The following is a 25,504-nucleotide window of genomic DNA, read 5'->3' as shown; positions in this document are numbered from 1 at the left end:
TATACTTTTATAACAGGAGGGAAGCACACCAATTAACTACAGCTATTATTGGAGGTTTTGGGGGGTGTGGTGATTTTTATTTTTCCTATTACTCCAAATTTTTAAAGACATGACAGTTTCCTAGAATAGCCACCCATGTTTATCTTCCCGGTGTAACGCCGTCATGATCCCACAGCTGTTTCAGATAGAGAGCCTGGCCCGGGAGGCCTCGACTGGAGTCCTGAAAGACCTGATGCATGGCCTCATCACCCTCATGCTGGATTCTCGCATTGAAGACCTGGAGGAAGGACAACAGGTGATCCGCTCTGTGAACCTCTTGGTGGTGAAGGTTCTGGAGAAGTCAGACCAGACCAACATCCTGAGGTACATCTGTGCGCTCAGCATCACAGCCTAGAACAGCCTCTCTTGTTACCCAGGGCGGCCAGAAGGCACTGGGTCAGTTGTAACTTTAAGTGTGCCTAATGAATCAATTTGTTACTCTTTCCTCAAGAACCAAAGGCATTCCCACCTTAAACAGCAGCAGCTAATAACTCAGTAAGCCAGCAAATAAGCAGCAGTTTTGTAGGCTATGTACATTTCTCTTTCAGTGACCATTTCTCTTTCAGTGACCAGTGTCAAAATAGTGACAAGCTTTATCATTTACCAAGTGGTAAATTTACAAGGCTTAAATGGTTGGTGTTTATTTTCTTAATAACTATCAAATAATCAAAGGCAGTTTTTAATCCACGGGCTCTCAGTTGATTAGATGGATAGAGAATATTTACTCTTGGCCCTTCAGTTACTGATTGTAATTGGAATGCAGGTTTCAAACTTACTAATGCTGTTTTGTTGGCTTTTTTTCCCTAGTGCCCTACTGGTTTTGCTTCAAGACAGCCTGCTAGCAACAGCCAGCTCTCCCAAATTCTCAGAGCTTGTTATGAAGGTGAAGTTGAAATAATGTGATCTCTTTCAAAGATGCAGAACTTTATTAAAGTGTGAGGAAAGAGGAGTTGGAACTAAGACATAAACACAAATCAAGATACATCTGAAAAAATACAGTTGGTCTCCCTTTTGCCATCCTCCATTTATACCCCTAGCTCAGGCCCAAACAATTCCTGGCCTTAAACAGTGAAAAAGAAGAACTGTTTCATAAATATCTCATCAATTCTCCTAGATTTGAAAGAAATTTAAATTATTTTTTGGGGGGGTGGGGGAAGATACCTATAACCCAATAATATTTTGGTCTCTTTAATGGAAAAACTCCAAATATACATATCTATCACGTAACACTGTCGATACACTGTAATAGTGAAAAATGTTTTGTCTTCTCAGGTTAGATTTGTGTATGTAATATGTCTGTCTTACTCTTAGGGACCAAGCAAACCCAAAAGAGAATTTCCACATTCTCTTCTTATGTAAGGCTCCCAGCTCTAGGGAGCAGGAAGGAAGAGTGTCTGGGATGATTAGATGGATGGCCTGTCACACTTCAGCCAGTGACGTGGTTGAAGCGAGTAAAATTGCTCATTTTTAGCAGCCACACTTGAAAGATATGATGTGCCACATTTATACCCTGGACTTCTTTTAGAAGCAGTCCCAGAGCTTAGGGAAGCTGGCTGGTGACAGATTTCCCCTCGTTCCTCAGTCATTCCCTCTAACTTTTCTTTTTTTAATAGTGTCTCTGGAGAATGGTTCGACTGTTGCCTGACACCATCAACAGCATTAATCTGGACAGAATTCTTCTGGATATACACATTTTCATGAAGGTTTTCCCCAAAGAGAAACTAAAGCAGTGCAAAAGTGAGTTTCCCATCAGGACCCTAAAGACGTTGCTGCACACGTTATGCAAATTGAAAGGGCCCAAGGTGAGTGAGAAGAGCCACGGGAGTTTGGGAGAGCGTGTTGGGAACGGCGCTGCCGCCACTGGACTGTGCCTGTGTCTCCCGCAGATCTTGGACCATTTAACTATGATTGATAACAAGAGCGAGTCTGAGCTGGAGGCCCACCTCTGCCGGATGATGAAGCACAGTATGGACCAGGCCGGGAGCAAGTTGGATAAGGAAACAGAAAAGGGAGCATCTCGGATCGTGAGTGTCCTGACTTGAAAGATGAAAGGGTTGAGGCTGTTTGGAAGTAACCATCTTCTGGAAGGCTCGGGGGCCAGCCCTATGTCACTGTCCTGCTGTGGTGCTGTAACCGTTTCCACTTGCAAATTGCAAACATAAGCTGTTTTGTGACTACGTGCTTCTTGGTCCCTACGAAAGGTTCCTTTGTGCCTAAGACAGTCCACTGTGGGCTGTACTGGGGGAGGGACGGGCCAGATCCACCCTTCCTCTTCTCGTCGGAAACCTGAGATGGGAGGACGAAGTGACGCAGAGAGGTAGTGGGCCTGCTGCGGGCCCTGCAGCACGGGTGTTCCTGTCACCTGCGGGGACAAACCAGAGCGGTCTGGGTGTTGAGCTCTTTCCATCTTCACCCAACCTGTGGTTCCTAAGTAGTAACTCAGGTCTGACCAACTAATCCTTGCTGTGTCTTTCAACTTCTCAGGATGAAAAATCATCAAAGGCCAAAGTAAATGATTTCTTAGCTGAGATTTTTAAGAAGATTGGCTCTAAAGAGAACACTAAAGAGGTGAGAGGAAAGGGTTGAGCCAGGTGGGGATCTGCATTATGGAAAAGGGTCACTAGCATCCACCCCCTTCCTGTCTCTCGATAACCAGGGCCTAGCAGAGTTGTATGAATATAAGAAGAAATATTCGGATGCCGACATTGAACCATTTCTGAAAAACTCCTCGCAGTTCTTCCAGAGCTATGTTGAAAGAGGCCTTCGGGTGATCGAAATGGAGAGGGAGGGCAAAGGCCGTATTCCCACTTCAACAGGTACGGTTTCCTCTAGCGGCTCCAGGAATGAGTCAGCTTAGCTCCCAGCTCAGCAGCCGGAGGTTTGGATCGGTTTACATGTACAACCATGCACCTAATACTTAATGATCACCAGTAATGTTCACATTGCTGCAGACGGTGGTCAGCTCCACCTCCTGCATCGTCCGCATGTGGCAATGGCAAGCTTCTTGCCGTTGAACCGGTTTCTCCCCTTGGCTTCCACCCCCCTTGTTGGCCTTCTTCCTGCGCCTAAAGCCTGTGTTGGCGTCCGCTGGAGTTGAGTCCACAGTTATCTCTTCCTTCTCACTCTCACTCCCTCAACAAACCCACCCACTGTCATCACTTCAGATGGCATTTGTGCCAGCAAGGCCCGGCTTGTGTGATGGGCAGCTCAGACCGCCTTCCTGACCTTGACTGATAGTTCCGCATGACATTCTCCACTTGGGTTTCTAATAGACTTTGTAAACCCACCGTGTCAAAGACTGAGCTCCTGCCCTTCCCCCAGACCTGCTGCATTTGCATTCGTCTCCCTCGTGGCCACAGCGCCTTTGTCCTTCTAGGGTGCTCAGACCCAAGGCTTTGGTCTGCTTTTCCTCTCTGTCAGGAGGTCCTTTTGGCTCTCTGCAAACTACATGCAGAATCCACCCACACTTCTCACCTCCGTGGCTGCTGCCTGGTCTGGATCAGAGCACTCCCTTCCTGCTCCACTCTTGCCTCCCTGTGTTATTTCCACACAGACCATCAAAACAAGGGTTCTCAGACATTTTCCAAAGGCTCTCCCTTTCACTCCGCAAAAGCAACAGCGTCTGTGAAGTCCTACATTGTGTGGCCTCTGATACCTGTGGGACCTCATCTCCTGCCTGACTTGCACTGCACCCCAGCCCCACCGGGCACGCACCTCCTTAGGGCCTTTGCACTGGCTGTTTCTTGCGTGTAGATTGATCTTCCCCCAGACAGCCTGGGGCCAGCTCCATTTCCTCCTTGAGGTCTTTGTTCAACTACTATCTCAATGAGCTCTTACTTAAAACTTGCAGCCTACCCTGCACCCTCCTACCATAAAATGTAGGGTGGAAAATTCACAAGGGGAAAGACTTTTTTTGTGTTTTGCTGCCTGGCACATAGGAAACACTCAGTGCGTATTTGTTGAATGATATGGATGGATGCCTAGCCTTACGTTAAGCTGAAATGTTTCTGTTCCCACAGTAAAAAAGCCAGTGTCGGAGAGTTACTGCTCACAGGACCCAGAGACAAAGGAAGACTTAGGAGGTGTCAGACAATAGAAAATAGCTGTCCAGAGCCTTAGACCCAAGAAGGACCCAACTGCAAAGGTTCCCTCTGACTGCACACAGTAGAACACACACGCTTGTCCTGCATTTCGCTCTTTCCGAGGCCAAGGAGCCTTGCCTGCTCTTACGTTCTGGAATTTGTTTGCCTGTAAAACTGGGTTCCTGTGCGGTTTTCAGATTCCACTCATGTCTCTCTCACCCCGTGCCTTGCTGGGCGGAAGCTTCAGTTGTGTTCTCAAGTCACTTGTGTCGCTGTTCGCAACACCGCACGGTCTTTCTCTGGAACCGCGGTGAGCAGAATGGCTGACAGCGCACCGCCCGAGGACAGAGCGTGGCTTGGCCGAGCAGGGTGAAGCCTCCTGTCCTCATTCCCCAAGTCCTCTCTGCTGATGGGCGACACTAGAGCGCCGCTGTAGGCCTGCGTCCCCGCTCTTCCCTGAATGCTCTCACGCCTTAGCTGCCCGAGTATCCTCACTGTTGGCGTCCGTTATCCTTCCTTCCATCTCCCCCTCTCGGTGTTCTCGTCGCAGTGTCTCGTGGTTTCTTCCCTGTTTACCGTAACGGAATGTGTCTTCCCCGTACTTGGTCTCTAGCTTTTGTAGTGCGTTTTTATTAATATCTAATCAGTCCTTTTACATGTCTGCGTGTTCTGTGATTGTTTCTTCTCAGAAATTAAGGCGCTGCAATGGATTCTTTTAGTTTTGGTTTTCCCCTCTGCTACCGGCATACTGATCTCAGTGCTGGGCTCACAGTCCTGAGTTCCCAGCCCTCTGGCTGCCTGTTGGGCATCTCGATTTCCCCCTCTTCCCCATGAATGTCCTGCAGGCCTGAGCCCTCGCTGTCCTCTTCAGTTTGAATAAGAGCTTTCCCCTTGTGTCACGTGGCCTGAACCTGGTCTGATTCTTCCAAACATTTAAAGCCCGTGGGTGGTTCTCTTGGGCACTGGCCGTACACTCGGGAGTGGCTGAGGCTTTGGGATTGCCCAGGTCCGCTGCGGGGCCTCGGGCGTACGCTCTGAACAGCCCGGGATAGGGATGCTAGATCTCCTGTGCGTCTGTTCTTGAGTCCTCAGTAAGCTTATCTCGTGCATTTCTGAGCGCCTTTAATCACCAGCTCCAGACTGATTCTGGTCGTGAAGCACAGTGACGACCTCCAAGCCCCAAACTGTTCCCTTTGCCGGCAGATTAACAAGGGCAGCCTAGAAGTGGGGGGAACGCGTGTCTGAATATCCTCTCTCCGTCTCCTCCAGGCATCTCCCCTCAGATGGAGGTCACGTGTGCGCCTGCCCCCACAAGCGCGGTGTCCTCCATAGGCAACACGAACGGAGAGGAGGTGGGGCCGTCTGTCTACCTGGAAAGGCTAAAAATCCTCCGACAGCGATGCGGTCTGGACAACACCAAGGTACTGCTCCTTCCCGTCCGTGTGGGCCGGGCCGACCCAGAGGAGCGGCCCAGTCTCGGTAAGTGATGTTCTGGGGCCACCTCCAGGCCGTCCGCAGTGTTTCTCCTTCTCTCGACAGCAGGATGACCGGCCCCCGCTGACCTCTCTGCTGTCCAAACCAGCCGTCCCTGCCGTTGCCTCCTCCACGGACATGCTGCACAGCAAACTCTCCCAGCTCCGGGAGTCCCGGGAGCAGCACCAGCACTCGGACCTGGATCCTCACCAGACTCACCCTTCAGGGACCGCGACCACGGCCTCCTCGTCCACAGCTAACATCGATGACTTGAAAAAGAGACTGGAGAGAATAAAGAGCAGTCGCAAATGAAGCCGCCCCTCCTGGCCCCGCAGCTTTAGTTTACTAAACTAGAGTCCTCATAGTTTACAGGGGCCTCGGTGGGCCTGGCGTACACGAACTGGTCGTTTGCATCCACCGCGGATCTGGGGAGGAGTCACGGCACAAGTGTTGTACATACTCCGCTTCTCCATCAGCGCCCGCCCCTCTAGAAGACTGTCTGTGTATTAGCTTAGTGTACAGACTTGTAAACAGCTGCCCTCCGCTCAGCTCAGACTAGTTTCCGTGCCCTTTTCTTTTTACTTGCTCATTTGTAAAGTTGTCTTAATCTTTCCTATCTTTTAACTATTAGGGCCCCTTTAATAATAGTCTTCCTTTCAGTTTGTGAGCTCTTCTCCTTGTAGCCCTGAAGGGTCACTGTATTCTGTATGAATGCATGGCATGATACAACTAATTTAAGAGTCTTTTATAAATAAAGTTTGCATTAACTATACCTGTCTCCCAAGGTACTCCATGTCTGGGAGTGCTGGGGACGTTCCTGTCACCCATTCTAAAGACCAACTGGGCACTCAGCCTGTCAGAGAAAGATTAAAACGGCTTGCCTACGGAGCCCCGCCCTATCTCGGCCCAGACGCGGCGCCCTCTTCGCCCTTTGGGAACAGAAGGGACTCACCTCTCCCGCCTTCCCCGCGCAGCTCCTGGCGGGCAGAGAACCCTCACTCTTACCCCCTCCGAGGTTGGGCCATGGCTTCCCTCCCACCATCACTGTGGTTCCAAGGAGCTCGTGGGCGTCCTGCCTCGTTGCTGCCCAAAATGCTCAGGAGATTGTGCCCAGGGCCCGCTGGGCGGCCGTGGTTCTCACACTGCGACTGCTGGGGCCGCTAGACTAAAGGAGTGTGGGGGGCTTCAGGGCTTCCTGCCTGGTGACTGGAGCCTCCCTGAGTCGCTCCCTGAGTCACAGTTGCTTCGGGGAGCTGAGTGGGAGTGAAGCCCCCAAAGGCAGCGGAGGAGTCACCACTGGAGTGAATGCACAGGGCCTCCCTCCAGAGGCGGAAACGGAAACGCTCGGCAGTGCTAAGAGGTTCTGGATTCAGATGGGAGATGTTTGGGCCAATCATCAAGCCAAGGAAGTTTTCTGGGCTCCCTTTTGTTCAAGAAATGAAAGGCTGATAGAAAACGAGTTCTTCCTGGATTCCAGTCATGGTTTTCAGGTGGCCCCTACGCCGCCTGCAGGGGAACGTGCCTCTCCCCCTTAGGGCGGGGAGGCAGGAGGCGGGGGCTGCGCTGCAGTGGAAGAGCACGTTTAGAGAGCAGCTGTGCTGGGGCCTGAATTCGCTAACTCGGGAAAGCCAGGTGCCCGAGCTCCCAGTGCCGGCAGCTGTGTCAGAGGGAGGCAGTCTGGCGAGAGGCACGCCCTTGCTCAGAAAGCAGATTTGGGTATGATAACTTAGTCCCTCCTCCCTGCTCTGTCAAAGCTCCAGGCTGCAAAGACCTGCAAGCTCACCGAAAGCCCAGTTTGTACTCTGCTTTCTGGCCAACCAGAACCAAAGAATGACAGTAAGGAACACAGTCCTACATCTATTCCCTGACACATTAAAAATGGGAAGGGGAAAAAATGGCGAGCAAAGGTACCTACCTTAGGTCCCTTCACACTTCCCCTCCGAGCTCAGGGATGACCCTGCTCAACACAGTCCTCCAGACAGTCACCAACTGATCGGCATTTCACACCAGGTGAAACACTGTCACCCACACCTGTCGGCTGTAGTGCCCAGTTCCCCGAGTAACATGCATGCACCCAACAGGAATGGCAGTGTGTACAGAAGAAAGGTCAAGTGAGCTGAAAGCATATAAGGATATAAGTGACCTAAATAACAAGTGAAACAGAATGCTTAAGAATACATCTCCCTTCTCATCAGGAGTGGCACCAGCTCTGCTGAGGGGCCCGTGAACAGCCCTGGGAGCTTGGAGGCTCACATTCACTTTTATTGAGAACTGTAGTTTTAGGAACAAACCACAAAAATAATTCTTTCCCTGGATTGGTTTCTGTGATCTTACAGTGAGGAGCCCAGAATGGGGGTGGCCCCCTAACTTCCAGATTGTTCGATGACCTTCCGTATCCACTTCTTCAAGCGGAACACGTGTGTGTAGAAGCCGTATTTTCCATCCCTGTCACAGCCTTCACCCCACGAGACGATGCCCATTTGATACCAGCGGTTGTTAAAGGGGCTCTGAGGAAGAAACACAGGGTTTCCAATAGTCAAGTCCAAGGTAACGTCAGCATTACCCTATCAGGCAACTGTTTCTGAACTTGGGCCCTTCCCGACCCACCCCACTAGAACATCCACCCCCAGCTCCTGGTCTTTAGAGAAGCTAGCTTACCTTCATGACAAACGGTCCCCCACTGTCACCTTCACAAGCATCCCCTCGTTTCCCTTCATTGGGCTTGTAACCTTGAGAGAGAACAGCAGTACTCAGGAGCACGGCTCACACTCCAGCCCCTTAAGGAGACACACCAGGAAGCTTTCCTGTGACCCCTTCTAGTCACTCTCGACTCTCCTCACTTCCCTGCCCCCACACCAATTCTTTTGCAAATCTTGTCAGCTCTCTTCTCAACATGGGTCCCGTATCCAGCCACTTCCCACCACTTCTACCCCTGGTCACACCACATGCACTTCTACCTGGAACTAATGCTGCTTTTGTGCACCTACAGCCAATTCTGCACCCGACAGGCAGAAGGACTTAAGTATCTTAGGTTTACAGGTAGCTGAGGACAATGGTGGCTGCCTTTGTCCAAACTCCCCACATATCCTCCACAAACAATCTGGAACAACATGAACGAAAAAGCTACAAAAAGAAACCACACCTTCAATATACCTAGAATATAGAGAATACCCAAATTTGAAATCCACCTGACATCTAATTGTACACCTAATCATAAAACTAATGTGCAGATGGAGATAAAATATCTACTTATATTTTTTTTAAAAAAAATCAAGTGCAACTTAAATATAAACCCAATTGAACTGTAAACCCTTGTAAATAACCCCAAATCTACAAAGTGAATAGATGAAAACTAGAGAGATCCATCCAAAGATACTGTAGGGAAATAATAAGTACAAAAAAAACTTCAGCTAATCAAAATTCTCCCCCAAAACACAACCATAAAACAGAAGATCACTGGAACTCAAGCAAAGTTTTGCAACATGACAAAATACCTTGATTCAGAAATTGAAAAATGTAAAATAAATGGGCAAAACAGTAAGAAGAAATGCAAACAAAAAGTGGTTGAAATGGAATTCAAATGAAAGAAGCGATCTGAGTCCCTCAGGAAGAATAACGAAACAATGAAAAAGAACTAATACCTACAAATATCCAACAAAACGTTGCAGAAACGCAAGGAGACCGAACACACAGACCAAGAGGTCCCTGGGCACCTGGCACGCTGACCTGAAGCTCTCTGCTCTCAGGCGCGCCCTGGTAAAGCTGTTACAGAGACCGCAGGAACAAAGGAAAACCCTCAAGGCTTCCAAGCGAAACAACCGAGCACTTCACCAGGTCCAAACAGTTCCACTGACATCAGACTTTTCAAAATCAACACACAAAGCCAGCAATAATCAAGATATATTTCCCAAAAATCCATGGAAGGAAAACATGGCCGTGGATCCCATGTGCTCCCAAACGGACTGTCAGGTGTCCGGGCAGCAGAAAAACAATGAATAACAACTCAGGAAATCCAGGGACTTCCGGCCAAGATGGAGGCATAGGTAGACACACTGTGCCTCCTTGCACAACCAAGATAGGGACAACAACAATTTAGAAACAGAATAACAACCAGAACTGACAGAAAATTGATCTGAATGGAAGTCGGACAACCAAGAAGTTACAATAGACCCGTTCATCCAGACCAGTAGGAGGGACAGAGTCAGGCAGGCAGGCGTGGGTTGGAGCACGGAGAGCAGACAGCATTGGGACTGGGTGTGTAAGGCATCCAGGACGTGCAAGAGCACAGCAGGTGGACCCTGAGCGCTCAAGCGGCAGCTGGCAGACCCCCACCAAGGGGTGGCAACCGGCAGGCCCAGTCAGGTGGCGATTGTGAAGCAAGGCACTGCGCGCAACCCAGGATCTCAGCACTGGGAAATAGAGCCTTGGGACACTGATTGAAAACACCTGTGGGGGCTGAGGCGCAGGGAGAGACTCCCAGCCTCACAGGAGAGGTCCTTGCAAAGTCCCACAGCGTACACAAGCTCACCCACATTGGAACTGGCACCAGAGGGGCCCAGTTTGCTCAGGGGAAGCAGCAGAAGGGATTGAGGTCCAACCGACACAGGAGCAAGCGCCATTGTTCCCTCCTGAACCCCGTCCCCACATGCAACGTCACAACCCAGAGACTGGGATGCCCCACCCTGGTGAACACCTAAGGCTCCGCCTCTCAATACATAACAGGCACGACCAGACCAAAGAAAAAAAAAGATGGTTCAAACAGAAATGAAAGACCCAGAGCTAATTTTTTTAAGCGACTGAGAGATAGCCAACCTATCAGATGCACAGTTCAAAGCACTGGTGATCAGGATGCTCACAGAATTGGTTGATTTTGGTCGCAAATTAGATGAAAAAATGAAGGCTACAATAAATGAAATGAAGAAAAATGCACAGGGAACCAAGTGATGGAATGAAAGCTGGGTCTTACATCAATGGAGTGGACCAGAAGGAAGAAAAAAAATACAACCAGAAAAGAATGAAGAAATAAGAATTCAAAAAAATGAGGAGGGGCTTAGGAACCTCCGGGTCATCTTTAAATGATCCAACATCCAAATCATAGGGGTATCAGAAAGAGAAGAGGAAAAGCAACAAGTGGAAAACTTATTTGAACAATAATAAAGGAGAACTTCCCCATACTGGCAAAGGAAATAGACTTCCAGGAAGTCCAGGAAGTTCAGAGTCCCAAAGAAGTTGGACCCAAGAAGGAACACACCAAGGCACATCAGAATTACATTAGCCAAGGTAAAAATGAAGGAGAGAATCCTAGAAGCAGCAAGAGATAAGGAGACAGTCACCTATAAAGGAGTTCCCATCAGACTGTCAGCTGCTTTCTCAAAAGAGACCTTACAGGCAAGAAGGGGCTGGAAAGAAGTATTCCAGGTCATGAAAGGCAAAGACCTACATCCCAGATTGCTCCATCCAGCAAAGCTTTCATTTAGAATGGAAGGGCAGATAAAGTGCTTCCCAGATAAGGTCAAGTTAAAGGAGTTCATCATCACCAAGCCCTTATTTTATGAAATGTTAAAGGGACTTATCTAAGAAAATGAAGATAAAAAAAAAAGCCATATAGTAAAATGACAGCAAACTCACAATTATTAACAACCACACCTAAAACAAAAACAAACTAAGCAAACTAGAACAGGAAGAGAATCACAGAAATGGAGATCACCTGGAGGGTTAGCAACAGGGGAATGGGAGGGGGAGAGAGGGGGAAAAGGTACAGAGAATAAGTAGCATAGATGGTAGGTAGAAAATAGACAGGGAGAGGGTTAGGGTTAGTATGGGAAATGTAGAAGCTAAAGAACTTATGACACATGGACATGAACTAAGTGGGGGAATGTGGGTGGGAGAGGGTGTGCAGGGTGGAGGGGAATGAAGGGAGGGAATGGGACAACTGTAATAGCATAATCAATAAAATATATTTTTAAAAATAAAGATAAAACAAGAAATTTAAAAGAAAAAGAACTCAGGAAATCCTCCACTCAAAACCCTTCTTGAAGAACCGACATGCAGACAAGCCTCATCCAGCTGAGACGAAGGCTTCAGCAAAAAACTGTTCCAACAGGTAGGAAAAAATGCAGCTAAAAATGAGAGGAGAAAAGGGAAAGTAAACTTAGCAACTGTTCAGAGCTAATAGGCGGGAGAACCACGGAAAGATTACATAAGAAAAGGATCTAAGGGCGTTCCGGAAAGGTGTGAGTCCAAAGATAATCAGTAGAACAAAAACATAACCTTCCTAAACAAATATATTTTTTAAAAGAAAAACTCTCATAGGGAAAAACATAGCAAATGAAACATAATACATGTAAATATTATAAAATAATGAGTTAATACTCATTCAATCATATATATATGTAAATGGGCTTAACTTACTACAAAACAAGAAGTTTTTAATTTGACTCAAAGCAGGACTCAACTATGCTGTATCTGTATATATAGATATATATAGATATATAGACATATATAGATATATATAACAGACTGTGATCCATAAAAGCTATAATTAAAGAGATGAGCAAAGGTATATCAGACCAGTGGAAACAAAAACAGAGCAGGGGTGGTGACCCTAAAATTGAAAATAAAGAAGGACACATTTAAAGCTAAAAGCCACAATTACAATGAATAAATAACAGTTATGATGATCTGCACCAGATAACAGCAATCATATTTATAAAGTGAAAAACAGACTGTAAGCAATGCAAAGAGACAGAAATATATTAATAATAGAATTTAACACACAAAACTCAGTACAAAACAGAGCAAGTGAACTGAAAGTAAATAAGGATATAAATGCTGTAAATAACAAGTGACAAGGTGCAATTATGACTATATACTAAACGACATGTATAAGTAAACACACCTACACACCTCGAACGCTTATGTACCATCCACAGAAATTAATCCAACAGCTGTCTCAAAAAAAAATCAGTTCCATAAAGCAGAAATATTACAAACAATACTCTCAGATTGTAATGTATCAAAACTCAAAATTATTAACAAAATCAAAATACAAAAGGCCCCTCCCACCTGGGAATTTAAAAACCACCTATTAAACAACTTTTGGGTAAAGGAGAAACACAAACTAAAATTACAGAATTTCTAAAAAAATTGCCCTGGCTGGTGCAATTCATTGGATTGAGTGCCAGCCTGCAAACCTAAAGGTCACCAGTTCGAGTCCCGGTCAGAGCACACGCCTGGGTTGCGCAGGCCAGGTCTCCAGTTGGGGGCATGAGAGAGGCAACCAATCACTGTTTCTCTCACACATCCTGTTTCTCTCCCTCTCTTTCTCCCTCATTTCCCCTCTCTCTAAAAAGAAAATATTTTTAAAAAATAAATTAATTAACCAAAGTGTCAGCTCAAAAAATTAGAAAGAGAACAAAGTAAACCCCTAAAAGCATAAGAAAATTTTTGAAAAGGTAAAAGCAAAAATTAATGAGCTAGAAAATTGAAAAATAAGCCTAAATAATAAGCCAAATTCCTAGGTAGCTTTTGCTTATTTTGGCCACCATTAGCTAATTTATTCAAGAGAAATATAAATGTATGAAGTACGGTGCCAAGGAGAAAAAGTCCCAGTACACCGCATCACGGCGGAAAGGTACCGGAGAGACCCGGACAAGTGGGGAGGCCGTTCCTTGTCCTTGGATAAGATGACTCAACAGCAGAAAGACGCTGGTTCTTCCTAAATTTATTTCTAGATTTAACATAATCCCAATAAACATTCTGACAGTCCTTTTTACAAAGCTAGACAAGGTCATACCAAAGTTCACATGGAAAAACAAATAAGCAAGAATTTCCAGGAAAATTCTGGAAGAGAAAAACTATGAGAGACGAGCCCCAACAGATGCTAAAGCACTCTCTAAAGTCTCTGTAGGTAAAACGAGACAGTGCTTTACTATAAGGGACAACAGACCAGGAGAACCAAATAGAATGTCCTCTGAAGTGCACGTAGAAATCCAGTGTGTGGCAAGGGTGAGCTCGAAGATAGGATTTTTAGTAAATGGTGTGGCCAGCCGGTGAGCCACCTGGGAGAAGATCGATTCGATCCGCACCTTGCTTCACACACAAGCACAAAGTCCAGATAACCCAGGGACCTGCGTGTGGAACAATGGAACCACGTGCCGGAGGGCAGCAAGTGATTTTCTCTACCACCTGCGCACAAGGAAGGGTTTTCTGACTCTGTTAATAAATATGACTACATAAAAGTTTTTAATTGAGTGACAAAAGTTATAAAGATTAAAAAACCAACATAGTGGGAGAAAACATTTGCAACACATATCACAAATAAAGGCCTAAATCACTAATAGGTGAAGAACTCTTTTTTTAAAAAAAAAAAAGATTTTATCTATTTATTTTTAGAGGGAAAGGACGAAGAAAGAGAGGGAGAGAAACATTAATGCGTGGTTGTCTCTCACACGCCCCCTACTGGGGACCTGGCCCACAACCCTGCATGTGCACTTACTGGGAATCGAACCTTTGGGTCACAGGCCAGCACTCAGTCCACTGAGCCACACCAGCCAGGGATAGATGAAGAACTCTTAAAAACTGATGGGAAAGGGAGAAAAATAGGCCACAAAATCGAAGAGATAATTCACCAAAAATGATATAAAAATGGTCACTAAGCATATGAAAAGATGTTCAGGTGGAAATGATCTAAATGTCCACATAAAAGAAATGGTTGAATAAACTATGGGTACATCCACATAATGGGGTATAAAAAATTTATTTAGTAGCCACATTAAAGAGTAAGGAAAAACTGTATAACCAATATAGAGTGAATTTCCAGACTGCATAAAGTAGGGAAACAAGCAAAGTACAGGAGAATATCTATAGTATGCTACCCTAAGTACAAGAAAAGGAAGTAAGAAAATACACGTGTCTGCCTATGCATGCAAAGGGAACACAGGGAGAACAAACCGTGAACTACCGACACAGCTTGTCTAGCTACCGGGCCTGAGCGGAGATGGGGCAGAAAGGAGGGTGTGGGAACAGGGTAGGAGGGAAGGGGAGTGTTCAGTTCTCTGGGCACCTGTTTCAAAATGTCTGAGTTTTACAACCATTTGGATACTCCAGAAGTAAACAAATAGGAACAGCAAAGATGGGAGGGACCCCACATTAAACACAACTTTAAATAACGCAGAGGTGGGGTGGGGCCGGGGGTCGGGGAGAACTAGCCCAGGTCACTTTGAACGCAGTAGGTCGATTGCATGTCCTCGGGCCGAGGACAGGAACGGCTGCTGAACTCCAGTTAGCAGGACTGGCTGTCCCGGCTACGGAGGAGTTAGTTCTCAAAGTGCGTGTTCTGGTATCAATCAAATAAGCAAATACATGATGGAGAACAGGAATCGGGTTTCTCACCGTCTACCAAGAGTTATAAAGTGTACAAAGGAAGAGGTTAACCCTGTTGGATGGCTAGGAGAAGCTTCGGTCCGAATTCACGGTTTTAGACAGACAGACATAAAAAGTAGGTACAGATGTTGCTGTGCACAACACACATTTCTAGTGCTTCCCGTGGAGAGGGTCTAGACACCCTGACACCACAGAAGCGACGCACTCACCCGCCCCCCAGATCCTGGCTTCTAAGCTTCTAAACACCGTTCTCCCCCAGGAGGAAAGTCGGATGGACCGGGAACAGCTTGCTGGGCCAAAAGCAAGCAAGCACCCAGACAATGACAGGGACAGCTCCCAAAGTCTCAGATGCCAGGTTGCAGTGACTCCCCCTGGCCATTCCAGGGATCCTCTGAACATCAAAACAGATAATCACAGTAACAAGTTACGACCCTTGAAGTAAGGCAAGGCCCCATGAGGTCACACTGATACAATGAAAGAAAGGAGCGGTCTTCCCTACCATGAAAAAGTAACTAATAGTCCTGGCTGGTGTAACTCAGTGGATTGAGCGTGGGCTGCAAACCAAAGCATCACAGGTTCGATTCCTAGTCAGGGCACATGCCTAGGTTGCAGGCCATGGCCCCCAGCAACCGCACATTGATGTTTGTTTCTCTCTCTCTCTCTTTCTCCTTCCCTTCCCTCTCTAAAAATAAATAAATAAAGTCTTTTTTAAAAAAGTAAATAAATGCAGACATGAATTAGAAAAGCACCATTATAGTTGGGAGAACAATTGGATGAGAAACAGTGTCAAAGTTTCTCCCCATAAGATGCTAATTCTAAAGGGGAAAGCAGAACTTGACCGTGAGAAACCTGGCAGAGGCAGACACCACCTTCACCCAGAGGTCAGGGTCAAGCTCACCAGCTGTGAGACGTAAGGACACCACGCGCCTGCTGATGGGATGCGCCGAGGACTCAACCTCACTGAGCCTGAATCCCATCGCGAGGAAACCTTAGCCAGGCCCAGCGGAGGGCCCACCTGCAGATTCACCGCCCGTACCCACCAAACACGTCAAGGTCATGGAAGACAAGATTAACAGTTAAAAGGGGGCAATCCTGCACTGGATCCCAGATGAGAAACACATTTTTTTTTTGGTCTTTTGCTATAAGAGACCTTAGCAAGTAGGACAGTGCAAATGAGACAACGGCTTTGTGTCGTTATGAATTTTCCGATGCAGTGACTACACTGCGGTCCTGTAAAACGGCGCCCCTGTGGTTTTGGAGATGCTCAGCCCGATGGGTGGGAAGGCCCCTGGGAACAGCTCCCCCTCTAACAGTGCGCATGTGCACACACCACACCAAGAGGAGTGCAGGGTCTCACTGCTGGTGTACAGGAGTTCTTAGTATTATTTTTGCAACTTTTCTGTGAGTCTGAAATTACACTAAAATGTAAACAAAAAAATTTAATTAAGTTAGGCCATTTATTCGCCTGTCCCAAGTCCTCCAATCCCTGCTTATCTCAGTAAAAGCCTGAGTCCTCCCAGGCCCTACGGAAAGTGCCCGCCTCTGCCTGCCCAGCTGTCTCCCCGCCTCCACTGCCCTCTGTCCAGCATTTACTGCTGAACTCAGCCCCTCAGGCCTCCCTGCTCCTCCTCAGGAGCGCCTGCCCTCAGGGCCTTTGCACCTGCTGTCCCCTCAGCCTGCAGTGCGCACCCCCTAGACTGACTCGCCCCTGCAGTTCCCCCGGCCTCTGCTCAGACATCACCTCCGAGAGGGCTTCTCCAGCCTTCTGCAGCCGCACCCTGCATGGAAGGTCACCCAACCCCATCTCTCTCACCCTGACTTTCTGCTGCCTCATTTCTCTTCCTAGCAGAGACACTCCTTTGGGTCTGTTTCCGGACACTCGCCCCCTCTAGGAAAGCAGCTCTCTGAAGACACAGGCAGGCGCGTTTGCGTCCTTGCTGTGTGCCCTGGACCCCTGTGTGGGTCACAGGAGGCGCTCGAGAGGTATTTGCTGAAGGCCTGAGCAAATGAATGGCTTTTCTCCCCCTCCCCCGGCCTCTGGCTGCTCCCTGCACTCACACGTACTAACAACTTACCCAGGGCCCAACACCACGGCTAACACTCTGCATGCACTTCCTGAACCCTCATGCAACTTTCTGGAATAGAAGCTTTTATCTCCACTTTATAGAGAAAGAAACTGAGCGCCCAACAGGTTAAGCGGCTTTGCCCAAATTCACGTGGCTTGTAAGTGACTGGAGCCAGGACCTGACCAGGTCTGTGCTCTTAAGACGTCTCCATTCTGTTCGCCCCCCCTTCACCCCCTGCCACCCCGGGGCCCTGCTGCTCCCTCCTGCCGGCCACCCCAGGGACTTGCCGGCACAGAACATGTTGTCGGTGATGTGGATGCGGGTGGAGGCCTTGCAGACTGCACGCTCCACGATGGGCAGGTTCACCACCTGCAGGACGCTGGGCTGCGCCTGGGCAGTGGTTGTCCACACCTCCTTCAGGTTGCCCCAGCCGGTCACCCGCCCTTTGTATCCAGCCTGGAGCAGCCTTTGGGAAAGGGAGACGGACCCGGTGAGAGCCCACCACTCTGGGAGCCTCTGGCCCCAACACCCTCCCTCAGAAACCTGAACCTCAAACACCAGCGCAGAGACTGAGGCCTGGGAAAGGGAAGGACCGCTGTGAGGCAGGATCAGGGAGGCCCAGAACCCAGCCCAGACTCCTTGGCTAAAGCTGCCCCTCCCAGCCCCCACCACCACCACCACTGGCTGCCCCACCTGGCTGCCGTCTGCTTGTCAGGCAGGCACACGGGGTGGATGTAGTTGCTGAAGGTGATGGGCTTCCTGAGCTTCAGCAGGGCGATGTCGCGGTCCAGGGTGTCCCTCCAGTTGTACCTGGGGTGGATGTGGATCTTCTCCAGCATGGAGATCTTTTCCATGCCTCGCTCATACCTGCGCAGATCCCGGCAGAGAAATGGAGACGCCATAAGCCACTCAGTAAAAGACAGCGGTTCCCTGAGGAAGGAAACTGCTTGCCCTTGGGTCTGGGGGCCAGGGGGACCCATGGGCCATGAACGAGGTAGCTCCCTGGTAGCTTCTTCCTGGCCTGAAGCTGCACAGGACTTTGTTGTCAAACAGCCTGGGCAGACAGACGGGGGAGGGAAGCAGGCAGTCGCTCTAGTCTGAAGAGCCTCTTTTCAGAAGCCACCCCTGGGCCACGCCCTGGGGCCTGCAGGGGAGCTAAGGGCAGGCCGGGATGTTGCTCTCTGCAAAGTCCTAGTTTCTCTGACTCCAGCTCCAAGCCCAGATCAGGACGTGGCGACACGGACTCTGCAGCACAGGATGCTGGGTTTCCCGCCGCGAGAGACCTACAGTCGTGGCTCCCCCGCCCCCAGAGCACCGGAGCCCCTCCCGGGCCCCTCCGGAGGGCTGAGACCCCCGCCAGACTCCCGGGGGCCCCCCAGTTCTGTACCTGGTGCGGGAATGCTTGCCAATGCGCACCAGAAGGTCATCCTTCGTGAAGTTCTTGTCCCAAGGTGGATACAGGATACAGTGGGCAGCAGTGAGGACCCAGCGGTCACTGAGGAGGCTGGCTCCGCACAACAGCTCCTGGGGAGTCTTCCGGAAAAGCATCACCTGCCTGGGAGGGAGAACAGGAAGAGTCAGAGCTGGGGAGCTGCCCCTCCACCAGCCCTAGAAGCAGAAAGTCCCATTTTTTTTTTTAAGAACTGACTGGACAGAACTGCCTGCTGGGCCCAGACCTCAGCTTGACCTGGCCGCTTCTGGGGACTGGGGCTTCCTGCTCTTGCACCCCTCCCCAGCTTCTTCTAGTCCAGACTTGCACTGCTTAGCCCACCTCTGGGGTCCAGTTCTGCTGTGGACTTGACCCCAGTTCTACTGACCCCAGAGCTGTCCATTAGCAGTGCCACTTAAACTCCCTGAGCCTCAGTGATGCCTTCTGCATGTGAGAAGCAATAAATCCAACCTCAAAAGGCTGCTGTGAGGCTGGAGGAGGTGCTGGTGCTGGGCTTTAGTTACCGAGAACCCAGGCCTGGGAGGGGAGAGAAGTCTCCAGGGGGTGAGTGCGGGGAGGGGGTGGGCTCCAGTGAGAGGGAAGGTAGCTGGGGTCAGGGACGCACCAGGGCGCCAGGCCCATCTCCGCGTCCCAACCCTGCACGATGCGCCCGTCGATGTAGGACTCCAGAAGCTCCTCCTCTGTTTTGTCCTCCAGCGATTTCTGCTCGAACAGCGGCCGCAGCCCACAGTCTGTAGAGAGGGGCGGGCGGGCAGTGAGGGGCGGGGCGGAGCGCAGGGCCTGCCCCGCGGCCCGCACCCACCTGCGGGGCACCTCACCTGCCTCCCCTGCGCCGAAGGTCTTCTCATTGAAGAAGGGCTGGAACTCTTCCACAGTGGTGCGCCCCTGGACAGCCACGTTCGAGTCCTCATCTGGCCCATCGCCTGTCACATCTTCCACTGTCTCCTCTGCAGGGACCAAGGCACCGTCTGGGACGGGACCAGCCGCCCCTTGCCCACCCTCTAGACCTCCCCCAAGCCCTGGGCCCCGCTGGGAGACAGTTGGTGTAGAGCAGGGGTGTCAAACTCATTTTCACCCGGCGCCACATCAGCCTCCTGGTTGTCTTCAAAGGGCCTAATGTAACTCTAGGACTGTAGAACTGTAACTACTCCTCGACAGTTAAACAAAAGCTCGGCGCTGCTGCTGGGCAGAAACAAGGTGCTGGGCAGAATAAAACGAGGTGGAGGGCCAGGTTCCACCCGAGGGCCTTGTGTTTGCCACCTGTGAGGGAGAAGTTAGGGGTGCGAGTGGCGCCTGGGTTACTAGGCAACCTAACCTCCGGGCCTCACTGTTCTCAGCTGTGAAATTGGGCTAAAACCTATTATCCCCACCTGGGTAATGGAAGGCGGTAGTGAGTGCGCGCGCGCACGCACGCACGGACGTGCGCACGCACGCACGCGCGCACGCGGTAGCCCTTAGATTAGGGAAGGCTGTTCTCCTGCCCCTTCCAGGCTCTGTTGCCTGGCCCAGGCCCGCAGCCCTGGGCTCTCACCGCAATAGTCTAGGTCGCAGTACTCGAAGTGATCAGGCCTCCCACTGACGTAGCACCAGGCGCCCTCCTGGTCCCCGTCTGGGTTGCGACAGAAGTTCTCCACCAGCGACACAGCCGGGCTGAAGTCCTGGTTGTTGCTCAGGGCTTTGGCCTGGCTGCTGGCCCAGTCCAGGCATGGGGACCCGTGCATGGTCACTGCCAGGCGACCCTGGTAATGCTGGCCACGCTCAGGGACACACTGGTGTGCCGGGGGTGGCAGCTTCACCGAGGAGCCTCCTGAGCGTGGGGTCTGCTCCACAGTGACGCCCTCTGTGCCTGGTGGGTGAGGAGGCAAAGGAGCAGAATGGGTGGGACCACACGTGGAGCCAGACCACCGAGACCCTGCCTTGCAGCCTTCTCCCCGCGTGACCTCAGGTAACCCTGTCTGAGCTTCCGTTCGCTTGCCTACGAAAGGGGTCAGTGATGCCGGTCTTGCAGGTGTGTTGGAAGGTTTAAGCAGAATAAACCAGAGATGGTAACCAGGGTCCACCCCTGTAATCCACTTCAGGCTATCTGTAGTCTATTGGTAGCCACTGCCTGGAGTTTTTAAAGAAGGATTCTGTGTTTCCACAGGGACGCAGAGGGAAATATAGGGGGATGATGAAGGATCTCCATGCCGGACAGCAGGTCAGTTCTCAGCACGCTTTCTCCACCTCTTGACCTTGACCCTGTGGTTCCTCTGGCCAATGGGCCGAGGGCAGAAGCGACAGCCAGTTCTAAGCCTTGGCCGGCCGGGAGACACATTGTGTACTGGCCTGCTCACCGGCTTGCACGCCTGCCATCACCACTGGAAGGTGGTGCCTGGCAGCCTCAGCCCTCGGTTGAGCAGACCTGGGCCTGGCCCACACAGGAGCCACTGGCCAAGCCCAGGTTCCATCACGGCCCCACAGACAGGTGAGCAGCGCCACCCCAGCCAAGAACTAAATGCCTACTGGTGTGTGCCCGAGCTTCTGCGGCTGTTCCTGATTTTGCGAGTTTTGCAGCGTTATTGTGGCTATAGCTAACTGAGACACACCATGGGAAATAATAATGACAGAATCTTGCAAGACTGGACTGGACGAGGCTTGCTCTGTGGTGTCCAGGGAAGGGCACGTGGACTGACATGGTGAGGAAGGGCTTCCGGGAGCTGGGAGCGCCTCGAGCAGCAGGGGGGATGTGTCTGGGGTGAGCCACAGCCTGGAGCAGACGGCAGTAAAGCTGGACGGGAGGGTGGGAGGGAGGAGGCCGGAAGCCAACTCTCTCTGGTCTCTTGACTTCTCTGACCAACAGGCCCAAATATGTGGCAGATGACCAGCCCCCCTTGAAGGCAGACATGGTCTTGGCTCCTGTCCCTGGCTGCCAGGCCACATGAAGGCCCCTGCGCCTCGGCCCGCTGCAGCCCAGTTGCCCCCAGCTCACCGCAGATAGGGACGCTGCACTCCTCCCTCCGCACCGTGGGGTCTGACGTGTAGCACCAGGGCCCGGTGGTGCTGCCGTCTGGGTTGCGGCAGAAATTCTCCCGCAGGTCGGCGTCAGGGTGGGTGGTGATGTTGATTCTGGAAAAGGAAATCGCTCGGTGGGGGGCCAAGCCCCGGCACCCCTGACAATACCCAGGTCTCCTTGCTCCCCATTCTCAGCCCGCCGCAGACAGGCCTGCCCGTCACTCACTCAGGGTTATGTGGGTAACGACTCCTCCACAGCTGGCACTCGATGCCCGTCCGGGTTACACTCTGGTTCCCTCGGTAGTTCATACCCAGGCCTTCTGCACAGTAACCTGCAGAGACCCCGGTCCAGTTTTCGAGTCCTGAGGATTTGTCCTCCTTCTTTCTTAACAAAGATCTGTCTGTCCACCCACTCTAAGCTCCCTCTGGCTCGTGACCCTTAACCTGAACTTACTCCGCCCCTTCTCTGCACTCAGCAGTTCTCCAATGCAACTGACAGTGGTCACTGAATATCTGCGCAGTGCCCACCCTGTGACGACCTGCTGACGGGCCTGTGCCAGGACAAGACAAGTGATGAACAGGACAGTGACAGAACTGTGATGAACAGGACAGTTCTGGCCCAGGCAGGCCCCTGCCCTCCCGGGGCCACACTGAGCGGCTCCGCACGGCCAGCGGGATGGACAAGTGAACGGGCCTCATCTGGCCCCGGTCCACCTGTCCTGTCACCTCAGCTCCTCACACCTCAGGGCCTTTGCACGTGCCATTTTCTTTGCCTTGGCGCACTCTCTTATTTGTTCGTCCGCACGTCCCACAAATCCAGGTAAAACTCTGCTTCTCCTAGGGGTCTGTCCCTGGCTCTGTTGGCAAAGGCCCCTTCTGGCGTTTCCGGGACCTTTCCAGAAACCACTTGGACGTCTAGTGTTTCTGTTTCCCTAGGAAACCCGAGTTCCCTGATTCTCTTCAAACCCCACCCCTTGACTTAGCGCCAGCCGCCCAGCAGGGGCTCAGTGACATGTCTGTTGAATAAGTTAACAAATGAAGGTGTGGCCAGTAATGAAAGAGTTCCATGTTACGGAACCGGTGGTCACACTGACAGTGTATTCAAACGGCTCAGCAAGGCACTTAAACCAGTCTTTGAAGGACAGGGAGGTTTCCAGTAGGTAGCAATGGCTGCCCCAGGGAAAGACGAAAACATAAGCAAGGGCCAGGAAGCCGAACCATCTGGGCACGCAGGAAGCTCGGCTGGGGCCTGGGTGCACGGCTGGTGCGGTGGGAGGTGAGGCTGGAAGGGGAAGTGAAGGCTGGAACCTGCACAGTCGGCTGGGCTAGGACGCCGGTGCTTGACTGTGGGAGCGAAGGGGAGCCGGCCAAGGTTTTGGGGAATGAGTGTGACACCATCAGAGCTTGGCCCCGGGGCCATGGGGGAGCCAGACACGGGCCGGAGCCGGGATGGCAGTGAGGCCTTAAACATTAAGTCATGGTCCACTTGTTCATCTGTCCCTCCGGCATGAACCATCTTACCGGCGGCCCGGCACGGAGCCCAATGCGAAGATTTGTCCTCGCACCCAGGGACAGAAAGGCAGGGTCAGGTGCTAGGAGCTGCTGCCACTGCTGCCACCGCCGCCAGGCCACCCCTACCCGGCCCTCCTTCCAGGCTGTCCCCACGCACCTTGTGCCCCCACCCCACGGCAGCGTCTCACCTTCCAGACATTCACCCAGCTTTTCTCGAGATGTCTTCACCGACTCACAGGCTGGAAAAGACCCAGAAACACCCTTGGGATTAGAGTAGGGACAGGGTGGGCTCACGTAAAGGGTGGGACAACACCCAGAAACAGAGCGATGGACAGATGGATGGAGGGAGGGAGAGAGGTGCGGGTGGGGGTGGCAGAGCGGTGGGCCAGGTTCTCTAGCGTGGAGCGTCTCTGCCTGGCGTCCCCGGGACTCCCTCCCTTGCTGAAACAGGCCCTTCCCAGCGCTCACCTGTGTACTTGGCCCAGAACACATCCTGAAAAACAAGGGCTGAATGTGAGGCTGTGGCTGCCCCTGCTGTGCTTTGTGTCTTAGTAATGCCATGTCTTATCCTTACACCTTCCTGTCCCCCTTGCCCTGGGCGCACATGGGCGGGCTCTGGGAGGTCAGTGGGAGTGTTCCCTGATTTTGTTTCCCGAAGACCAAGCCCTCTGAGGAGAAAGGTATTTGAGGACAGGGGAGCTCCCGCACCCCCCGGGGAGACTATAAGGGATTCCCCTGGGTGGGTGGACTGGAAAGGAGGGGGTGTGGGTCCCTGGCAGGGGGCCCAGCAGAGCCCCAAGGAAGGGAATGGCTGTAAGGGCTCCCAGCCTCACCAGAGCCCCACACCCATGGGTGGCACAGAGTTAGCAGAGAAGCTGAAGCTGAGAGGCCATGGTGGCCAGGGGCTCCAGAGATCCCAATAGCCCTATGTCTGAAAATGGAGAGGCCCCTCTGATGTCCTGGCGCCTCAGCGGGCCCTGGCACAGGGCATCAGGACCTCCAGGGAAAGAGGTGTCACCCATCTTGGCAGCCCAGGGCAATGGGGCCCCGAGACAGAACAGGTTATGTTGCCAGGAAAGAGCGGTGGTGCTCCCTGCCCCAGTCACTGGGGCCCCAGAGCGGGCCGTGGAGGGATGCAGGCGCTCACTGTGGCAGTGGCGGACTCCAGGGCCTCGAAGGCCTCCTCGCGGCTGCACTGCTCCTCCAGGCACTCCCGCTCCAGGTTGCCCTTGCGCAACTCCTCCATGAAGCCGCGGTTGGCCCGGCGGACCCGCTGGAGCAGCGACAGTGCTTGCTGAGGGGCCAGGAACACTGCAGTAGGAAGGGCGTGGGACAGTGGCTTGAAGAAGCCCATCCCTTCCTTTCACTGGTCACCCCCAGCCCACTCCCCGGGTTGCAAGAGAGAAGCAGTCACCACACGCCCAGGCCTGTGCTCGATGCCCCCTCTCAGCTGGATGCTGTGGGCCGAGGCCTCCCTGGAGGCTGGCTCTGGGTTCTCCATGGAGCAAGGAGACCCCAGCCCACAGACCCTTCCCCCAGCCCGCCAGCCTGTCCCAGCTTCCGCGACCCCCTTACCATGCTGGCTGTGCACAAGACTAAACAGGGCGACCACGGCCAGGCAGCCAGGTGGCCACAGCCCTCGGGCGCGCGCCATAGTGTGCGGGCTCCGGGGACGCTGCAGGCTCGTTCTGACTCTCTGGGTTAATGTTAAACCGGCGTGAAGAAATCAGCTGAGAGGAAGAGGTCAGCCGGTCAGGGCCGTGAGGACAAGTGAATAGATAGTCCACCCCACCATCAGGGGGCACAGGTTCTCTCGGGATAAAGGATGGGTGGTCCGGGAGGCAGCCACAGAGGAAACTCCAGGGTAACCACAATCATCCAGCTCCTCCTTCCCTGAGACAGGGGCCATGTTGGGCCAGCGGGGTCACGAGGTCTGCCCAAGGCTCTTTCCAATCCTAACACATGGTGATGGTTGCTTTAATCTGTGAGCCTCGGTTTCCTCATCTGTACAATGGGAATAGCACTTTGATGTGAGGACTGAAGCCGATTCTGAGTGTAAGTCGGTGCTTAATACTCAGTAGGTGTGTGGATGTAACCCAGGGGGAGGTCTGCGCGGTCACGACACACAGAAGGAGAGAGACGAGGGCGTGGAGAGATGAGTGCTGCCCGCCTTGCCCCAGGACACACTGGGGGCAGGAAGGCCAGCACTGCCCCAGCCTCTCGGCCGCCGGTGGAGGTCAGTCCCCCCTTGTCCATCTGGAACACTGTGGATGTACGAGTTTGTGTACAGCCGTCGCCTAGAAGGTGGAGCCAGGGCCAGGTCCAGGGCCTCTTAGGCCTCTGCTCTACTTCCTCTCACCTCCCAGGACCTGCTGCCCTGCTGGGAACAGGGGCTGACCCAACTCCCTGGGTCCCTGGCAGGAGGCGGGGGGGGGGGGGGGGGGGGGGGGGGGGCAGGGCCCCTCCCTCCTCTCCCCCTGCCTATCTGGCCCCTGGGCCAGACTAGA

At 51.9% G+C, this 25,504-nt stretch overlaps 2 protein-coding genes across 10 annotated transcripts in view; one reads left to right on the top strand and one right to left on the bottom strand.

Moving 5' to 3' along the window:
• Positions 1-6,366, top strand: part of CKAP5 (cytoskeleton associated protein 5) — an 88,231-nt gene extending 81,865 nt beyond the window's left edge. For 2 of the 9 annotated variants that reach the window (XM_028516486.2, XM_028516487.2), the window contains exons 37-44: positions 176-363; positions 847-922; positions 1,653-1,841; positions 1,926-2,063; positions 2,524-2,607; positions 2,696-2,855; positions 5,391-5,542; positions 5,661-6,362. In XM_028516486.2, the coding sequence (XP_028372287.1) occupies positions 176-363; positions 847-922; positions 1,653-1,841; positions 1,926-2,063; positions 2,524-2,607; positions 2,696-2,855; positions 5,391-5,542; positions 5,661-5,906 (1,233 nt within the window). In that variant the 3' untranslated portion in view covers positions 5,907-6,362. Of the gene's footprint in view, positions 1-175; positions 364-846; positions 923-1,652; positions 2,064-2,523; positions 2,608-2,695; positions 2,856-5,390; positions 5,543-5,660 lie in introns of all 9 variants that reach the window. The other 7 variants (XM_036029334.1, XM_036029335.1, XM_028516488.2 and 4 more) reach the window with 6 other exon arrangements.
• A 1,423-nt stretch (positions 6,367-7,789) lies between these two features.
• On the bottom strand, positions 7,790-24,694 carry F2 (coagulation factor II, thrombin). Its single transcript, XM_028516437.2, has 14 exons — positions 24,573-24,694; positions 24,145-24,308; positions 23,466-23,490; positions 23,186-23,236; positions 21,712-21,817; positions 21,463-21,599; positions 20,026-20,340; positions 19,313-19,441; positions 19,099-19,225; positions 18,432-18,599; positions 17,738-17,911; positions 17,332-17,510; positions 8,253-8,323; positions 7,790-8,101 (listed from the first exon to the last, which is right to left on the bottom strand). Exons 1-14 carry the CDS (start codon positions 24,649-24,651, stop codon positions 7,958-7,960), a joined length of 1,869 nt encoding a protein of 622 aa, XP_028372238.1. The 5' UTR covers positions 24,652-24,694; the 3' UTR covers positions 7,790-7,957.
• Positions 24,695-25,504: the final 810 nt, after the last annotated feature.

This window comes from Phyllostomus discolor, chromosome 6, assembly GCF_004126475.2.
Source record: "Phyllostomus discolor isolate MPI-MPIP mPhyDis1 chromosome 6, mPhyDis1.pri.v3, whole genome shotgun sequence".
Classification (NCBI taxonomy): domain Eukaryota; kingdom Metazoa; phylum Chordata; class Mammalia; order Chiroptera; family Phyllostomidae; genus Phyllostomus; species Phyllostomus discolor.
This window is presented reverse-complemented; position numbering and strand designations above follow the sequence as displayed.

What these genes read in the sequence shown, in the direction of transcription:
- F2 (XM_028516437.2), bottom strand. Translation starts at nt 24,651, where the DNA reads ATGGCGCGCGCCCGAGGGCTGTGGCCACCTGGCTGCCTGGCCGTGGTC. An exon ending in CTGCGACCTAGACTATTGCG is followed by an intron (nt 19,442 to 20,025) that starts GTGAGAGCCCAG and finishes TGGTCCCTGCAG; the next exon opens with AGGAGACAGTGGAAGATGTG. An exon ending in GGGGACCGTTTGTCATGAAG is followed by an intron (nt 8,102 to 8,252) that starts GTAAGCTAGCTT and finishes TTTCTTCCTCAG; the next exon opens with AGCCCCTTTAACAACCGCTG.